This window comes from Centruroides sculpturatus, unplaced genomic scaffold, assembly GCF_000671375.1.
Source record: "Centruroides sculpturatus isolate CEXI.00-Female unplaced genomic scaffold, Cexi_2.0 scaffold410, whole genome shotgun sequence".
Lineage (NCBI taxonomy): Eukaryota > Metazoa > Arthropoda > Arachnida > Scorpiones > Buthidae > Centruroides > Centruroides sculpturatus.
In genome coordinates, this window is record NW_019384648.1 from 203,541 (window position 1) to 211,734 (window position 8,194).

The following is an 8,194-nucleotide window of genomic DNA, read 5'->3' on the forward strand; positions in this document are numbered from 1 at the left end:
AAATATAAATAAATTTGAGCTGAAGAAATGCAGACATATTAAAATATTCAATTAAAAAAAATATAAAAAATATAATTTCAAACATCCTAAATGATTATGATTAAAGCATTAAAAAATTACGATATACAAAGTATAAAATAAAAACTTTTTTGGTTAATTAGATGTATGATACTCAATTGATCCTCCTCGCCAAGAATATTGTACTTTAGGATGATGCCAGCCCTTAAAACAAAAAATTTACGTGGCTTACCATGATTAAAGCTATTGATTTCATTTGGTTAATACTTCTACTGATAAGAGTTGGTTAAGTTAAATTAATTCTAGTAAAAGTTTAATATATTGATCACTGTCTAAGCGATAATCACTCAGATTATTCTACTGATACATAATATCTACAGGAAAAAAACAAAGAATTTGGAGCAAAAAAATATTTTGTATTGAATTTACTCGAGATAATGTTTTATAATTTTATGTAAAAAAATGTTTACAAGCTCAAAAGTAGTTAGAAAAATATAAAAATTATTTTTTCTGAGAAGAGTTAGCCTATATGACTTTACTTACTGCTTTCATGTAAAGATAGTGAATAAAATATAAATATACATAAAAAGTTATATATTTTACGAGCTTAAAAGTATAAAAACAATAAATAAATTCTGTTTAAAAACCATTATTGTGAATATTTCTTTTATTTTCATTTTTTCTTGCATTTATAACTTGTTGAAAATAAATTTTGCTTATAAAATAACATGTCACAGCATTTGCATATAGTTCTATTTTTATCTTTATCTTAAAAGTTGTTATGTATTTATTGCTCTAACTTTTAATATTTAAATATTTAGAATATATACTTTATATTTTTCTTCTAAATTTATTCAAGATAATTTATATCATTTTTTAAAGTTTTAACTCTGTTAAATTAAGAAAATTACTTAAACACACATATAATTTAATATTAATAAGAATAGTCAATATTTACTAATTTATAAATTACAGGATTTTAGTCTATTTTAGAATATAAGTTTATTTTTTCTAAATAATAAGCGAGAATAAAACGATCTTATCTTTATAAATTGCCTTTGAAACCGTCCTATTCTAAATTTATATTAATATTTATTTATATAATATTATATTATAGAATATTAGCTATTTGTAATTCAGTAAATTATAAAAAAAATTCTATTATTAATTCTAAAAATAGATTACTTATGAAGGTAAGTAATTCCCTAGATCCGTTCTAACCACATTCAGTTAACAACCTCTGTCCATCTCTTGTCAGAATTGTTAAGATAAAAATTGGATTGGCTGACAGCAAATTAAATATAAATCTGCTTATCTTCTTCTCACTTCAATTTTTTATCCTAAAATTTCTATAAATGTAAGTAGTTTTGTGCAGTTATAAACTTTATTCTGTGCCCATGTTTTATGTAATGACAATTAGGAAAGATAGTCTATTGAGACGTTGAGTCTTTTTACGAAAATTGAAAGAAGATCTAAAATAATTCACTCAGTTTCTATAAAATCAAGTTAATTGATTACTCTTCGTCATTAACAGCATAAAATAATATAAGATAGCTATGAATTTAACAAAAGGAAAATTGATAAAAATATCCCTTATCCTGGAAGATAAACTTTTCATCATCTTTGTATATAAATAATATAAAATTCTACATCAAAAATTGATAAATTAAGTTCTAATTTTTTTCAAAATATATTAAATTATAAAAGTTTTAAGTTTTTTTTTTCTGAGTTTTCAGCAATTTTCCATCATTCAATATATTTAATAAAACATATTTTCATACTTGTAAACTTATAATAATTATTGACATGAAGATATTTTCATAAATTTAATATACATTTTTATAAATATAAACGAAGATAATCATCATTATCATCATCCCTAACAAAATTTTATAAGTTGAATTTAGGTTAACACAACTTGATTGACGTTAATAGCATTAAAACAGTTCCGCCAGATATTAAGGAAGGAAAATATCAATCACATTATCATTCTGGCGATTAATATCCTGTCTAATGAATTATTTATCGCGTAAACAATATTAGAAAATAAAATAATCTTAATATTATAACACCAAAGCGTTAACACGAAACGAAGAAGTGTATATACAATTTTTTTAATAGTAAAAAAATTTTTTTTCAATTTTAAACGGTTGAAAAATTCTCTTTTATACTTTGTTTGTCTTAATTTGTATATAGGAAGATGGAGATCTTACCTGATAAAGGAGAAGAGATCGGAGGAGGTTGTATCTTAGCAATCCTACTGCTACTGAAAGAGCTGCATTACCCTTTCCTCTGGAGGTGTCCTCTAACGGTGAATGATGCAAACGTTTATAAAACTTTGCAAACTTTTGCAAGAAAAAAAATATGATTTATTTATTTAATAAAAAATAAATGGTGAAATTAACACAATTTCTTATTAAATTCTACAAAAAATAATCCGTTATAAGCTTCTTCAAAAGTATATATAGGAAGAGTTTATTCAGCTGCGTTGTTGTTGGTGTGTGATATTTAATTTTAAATTCTTCCGTTTAATTTATCGAAAAATTTTCTTATACTTTCTCAAAAGTATTTGTAGATTAATTATCTGTAAAATTTTTTTAAATTATCATAAAATAAATTCAAGTCGTAAAAGACATATTGAATTTTAAGTGTTCATTACTCAAATCTTCTGCTGCCATCTAGTGGGTGTGATATAAATAAATATCTATAAATTTTACTATAATTTTTCTATAATTAATTGATTATCAAGATCACATTTTTAAAAATATTTACTTTATTAATGAAAATTTTTTTCACTATAAAAGAGAATATAAATTCACTTTTTTTCTTATATTTTTCCTTGTAACTTTTTTAAACAAAAAATACTTTTAAAGGGAAAATTCTATCAATAGATGTTTTTAATTTAATAATTTTTACATCTTTGCCAATAATTAGTTTATAAAGCAAATAATGTTTTGCTCTAACAAACTAATTAACATTAAAATTTTCTGTTCTTTAATTTGCGTGATAATCAACAGCCAATTTAATTTTTAAAAATGTTTACGTGTATTTTCAGTGCATATTTTTAGCGCAGAAAAGTTTTTATCTGCTTTATATTTATCTCAAAAATTCCTATCTAAACTTTTATGTACAACATAAAATTTAAAAAGCTTTTAAAATATACAAATTAATAAAAATTCTAACAACTTTTAACAAAATTTTTAGATTTAAATATTTAATTTCATATTTATAACAATTTTTTAAAAATTGTTTTATATAATTATAAATAAGAGCCGGAATTATATGCGTTTAAAATCGATATATGGGCATGCATATTCATATAAAAATGCCACATATATGCATTATGCATATTAAGTGTCAATAATAAACACTAAAATTTGTAGCTTGAAATGCATGTACTTTTCTGCCAGCAAATCTTACTAACGTCTATTACGTCACACTTTTTAGGAGGCAAGCACGCGAGAATAGTGACAATCATGACGTCACAAAACACGTATTAGCATAATGTTTCGTGTAGGAGGTACGAAATCAAATTAATTACGAATAAAAATTACATGTTTAATAAAATTTTATAACTTTCTACGCTATCGATCATTATTGAATTTAGTTATATATATATATATATATATATGCAATTGTTTACAAGATATTTGATGATGATTGTGATTTAGACCTTCAAAATTTCAAATATTTAAATTTCGCGCGCTCATCTGTAATTGGAATTTTCTTACAGGAACTGCACATGCGCAAAAATGATTTACTGCGTAGATAGAAGAAATGAGCTATAAATTATTTGAAAAAAATAGCACTTGCAATCCTGCAAACATGTTAAGAAGTTTATAAAACACTTATTTACTCCCGAAAATGATGCAAAATAAAATATACAGTAAAATAAATATAAAGTATGCTTTATCGGAATAATCCTTAATTTGATCTACTTGGACTCAAATCGTGTTTATATCGAGGTTTTAACATTTAAGGAAAACATGCACGTGCATACAAATCCTGCTTTTAATTATAAAATTACGTTTACGTATCCTGTCGCCATCTGTTGAATAAAATTTAAATTATTTATTTCAGCACGTGATCGATACATGATGAAAGTATAGTGTTACCGAAATCTATCTATATCTGTATACTTTAATACGGGTAGGTGTAGGAGTTTATATTCTCTTTAATATTATTATTATTATTATTATTTCTTTTCGTACTGTTAAGTGTTTGTATCTAAAGAATGTTTACTGTACTTCTTACGTGTTAATATTTGACAGGTGACTACGACGTTTTATTGTTTATACAAACTAAAAGTTTGCCCTCTTATTAAAGTTTGCTTTATTAACTTTGGTAAAGATAATTCTAAAGTAAAGTTTGCTTATAAAATTGAAGTAAATATTGTGTTTTTTGTGATTATTTAAGTCTTTTTTATGTACAGAATAACTTTTCACAGCTCATTTTAGTAAGTCAAATGTGTATACACCTTATTTACAGGTTAATTTTTAAGTAGTATTTTATATTCTTCACTGCTTTAGAATAAATTTTATATTTTTATTATATGTTTTCGTTTTTCTGTTCGTTTCCTGTTGAAGTAGACGTCCTTGAATGTAAGAGGAAACAAAAAATATTTTTATACAAAGTTTTTAATGACGATTAGGTACACAATTAAATGAATATTTTAAGTGGTATAACATACAAGTTTTATATATTAAACTTGCTTGTCATCTTTACTTTGACGTCAAACTGACAGTTAACATGACGTTTTCTCGTGATATATAAATAACACCCCCTTTTAAAATTATCCCTCTATCTAGAACTTATATCTTAAGATATAAAAATTAAATATTTAATCTATAGCGTATGAAAATTTAATTAAATTATTTATTTATTATGAAAGAGTAAATAGCGAGTATATAATTAAACATGGAACATCTACGTAATCATGTGACTATGTATTGTTTAATTAATAGAGATCAGAAATCCTGTTGCATGAGATTTGTTCAGCTTCACTAAGCAACAGAATGATAAAAAAAATAGAATAGAATAAATGACAAAATTTTATTCTATCTGTTTTTAGTTGCTAGGGTGACTTATCATAAACATTGAACTCTAGATATTATCATATACAAGTACTGTACTTCATGATCGATAAATCTTTATTGCGTATGTTTATTTACCTGTTTGTTATGCTTAATGTGTAGTTTATTATTTATTTTAAACTTTTAAATAAATAAACACTCATTTTAACTTTCAAATCCTTTAAAACGACGTTTTAAATTTATATATTTTTGTTGATGTTACGCCGTTTCTACTTTTCAGTATTGTGAAATTATGGAAGGTGACGTTTCTGCTAACGAAATCGATATTGTAAGTAACTATTATTATACTTGAAATGGTAATTTTAATGTCGATTTTTTTTATTATTATTAATAAAATTCAATTATGTGTCATAGAATACTTTTAACCATCCTGTGAGGATAACTGTAACCAATCCTCAGAAAATTGGATCTTTTATTACTTCTTATGTCACTTATCGCATCACTACTACATCAAATGTGAATAATAACCAAACCACTTCTGTGACTAGAAGATTTAACGATTTTATGCTACTTTATCAAAAATTACATTACAAATATGCTCACGTTGGACGTATAATCCCTCCTCCTCCAGAGAAAGATTTTGGTGGTAAGATTCGATTTTAAGTAATCGTATCGTCACTTAAATGCTGAAATCTTTAATGTACTAAATTAATGTAACTTTTCGACCATATAAATACTTTGTATCTTTTGTATTTTTCAAAATTCCTGAAAGTTGCAACTTGGGGCTTTCAACAATGATAGAAGTTAGTAGTATTGCAATATACCAACGCAGCTTTGTAGTTTTATCAATAGCATGTCGTAATAAGAAAAGAATGTCTTCACATAGCTGAGAAAATAATAATTATACTTATATTGCAGGTATGTTATCTGTTATGATCAAAAATGAAGCCGAGATATCACGAATGGAATTTATCGAAATTCGAAGAGCAGCATTAGAAAGATTTCTATTTCGTATTGCATCTCATTTGGTATTAAGAGATGATGTCTTCTTCAAGCTCTTCCTATACTCCAAAACAAATTACAAGAAAACAATAAGAAATATTCATAACAGAGATAATGTAGGACCAGCCATCCATGGACTTGGAAGAGGATTCTTCCTATCTGTAGTTGATAATGACGATACTGTGAGATTTATAATTCGTATATTTTTTAATTACTCATTGATACTAATAAGAATTTTTAATCTAATTTAGTGGTTCGAAAGAAAAGCTGATCATTTACAAACTTATCAAGACATGTTAAAGGTATTTTCAGAAGCACTGCACGAATTCGCTGTTAAAAAGAAAAGTAGGAATATATTTTTGCATCTATTAAGTAAATTAAATAAAACGAAATGTAATCGATTGGTTCATGTATATTTTTATAATAAGAGATAAGTTTATAATATAATTGATGAGAGTTATAGAAGATAACATTAATTTAATTTTCTAAAGATATAAGTGAAGCCATAGGATACCTAGCAAGAAGAGTCAGAGTGGTTAGCAGTTTAGAAGAAGATCAGCAATTTTCAAATTTGTTGTATAAAATAGCGGAAGGTCATAAAGATTTACAAAGTGTCTATGAGACTCAGTCAGAAAAGGAATGCGTGATGTTATCTGATGTCATTAGAGATTATATGAAGTTTACTATTCAAGCTGTGGTAAGATTCAAGTAAATTCAAGCAATTATGTTACTGCTCTATACTAGTTCTTTACAATCCATGTCAATAATGAATGGACATTGAATAGAATTAATCTTTCTTCATATCCTTTGGTCTACTGAATCCATTTTTCATTTTTCACTCTTTCTATCTAGCAAATAATAAGATGGCTTTATTTCCATGCCCATCGTGGGTTAGGCCAAGCCCATAATGGGTGAAAGTAAATGCTGAGATATGGGACTTGATAGGCCAACCAATGAAAAATTTCTAGGGTTGCTTGCCCGGATTCGATCCTGGTTTCTCAGAGCAGTGGGCTAACTGGCGCCTTAACTGCTTGGTACTGAAGTTTTGCCAAAATATCCAACAACGACAACAGTAACAGTAAACTCTTTTACATTTTTTAGGCAATTTTTGACGTGAGGATCAAAGCACGTAGAGATATCGAACAAATAGAAAAAGACTTAGAACATAAAAGACAGAGAGAAGTAGACATCATAAACAATAAGAAAAGTACTGCTACAATGAATAAATTCAGGAGTATAAGAGAACAGGTATTAAAGATGGTTTCGATGTGCAACAATAAGTTTAAACAAATTTAATTCATAAATCTTATTTTACAGGCTGAAGAACGTTTAGAAAGATATATGCAAATTTATACAGAAATTTCAAGAAATGTAATGGAAGAAGTTAAACACTTCGAACACCTAAGAGTGATTGAACTGAAAGCCGCCATTCGACAATGGATCTTCAATTCCCAGAACACTCATGAGCAGGTCTGTTATGTGCCGCCATCTAGGAATGGAGTTTGTTTAAATAAAATCAAATAATCATTTTTTTAAAATTTACTTTTAAAACTAAAATAAAATTATAGTTATAAGTACGTTCCTAATTTTATTCTTTCATTTTTACAGATAATAAATATATTCAAGGACTATTTAAGACAAGAAGAAGGCTCAAGTAATGCTTCAGTATAATTAATTAATTATATTTTTAAAGCATTCATATTTAAGAAAAGTAATAATTTTTTAAAGTTTAATAAACTTTTATAATGAATATATAAGTGTTTTGAAAGGGTTATCAAAAGATGGCGCCACACTTATAACGTTACATGTGTATTTTTTATACGTGTCGAAAAAGTTAAAATATAAATATTTTCTATATAATTTCATGTAGTTATAGCCAATAATTAATATTTGATAATTTTGATTTGATCGATAGTAACGTCGCTTCATCCATGTAATGCGGTAATTAATTTTCGCGATGATTCTATTTCGGGTCACGTGACATTCGTACCGATGCCAATTAAGCAAGCATAAATCCCTTCAACGTATCAGCAATTCTATAAATGTCACGCTAGATTAAATTTTAAGAAGCTTAAAACGTGTATAGCATAATTATTACTTCATTAATCGATTAATAAGGTTATTCGCTTCATAAAATATCA

General features: G+C 25.9%; 1 protein-coding gene across 3 annotated transcripts; it reads left to right on the forward strand.

Moving 5' to 3' along the window:
• Nucleotides 1-4,044: 4,044 nt before the first annotated feature.
• Nucleotides 4,045-7,859, forward strand: LOC111626227 (sorting nexin-2-like). 3 transcript variants are annotated; one of them, XM_023369530.1, is made up of 9 exons: nt 4,045-4,167; nt 5,332-5,379; nt 5,466-5,697; nt 5,970-6,235; nt 6,305-6,398; nt 6,545-6,750; nt 7,155-7,301; nt 7,371-7,523; nt 7,662-7,859. In XM_023369530.1, the coding sequence occupies exons 2-9, from the start codon at nt 5,344-5,346 to the stop codon at nt 7,722-7,724; spliced, it is 1,197 nt and encodes a 398-aa protein (XP_023225298.1). In that variant the 5' UTR covers nt 4,045-4,167; nt 5,332-5,343; the 3' UTR covers nt 7,725-7,859. The 3 variants fall into 3 exon arrangements, with proteins under 3 accessions (XP_023225298.1, XP_023225301.1, XP_023225300.1); XM_023369533.1 differs by lacking the exon at nt 4,045-4,167 and adding an exon at nt 4,270-4,289; XM_023369532.1 differs by lacking the exon at nt 4,045-4,167 and adding an exon at nt 5,086-5,175.
• Nucleotides 7,860-8,194: the final 335 nt, after the last annotated feature.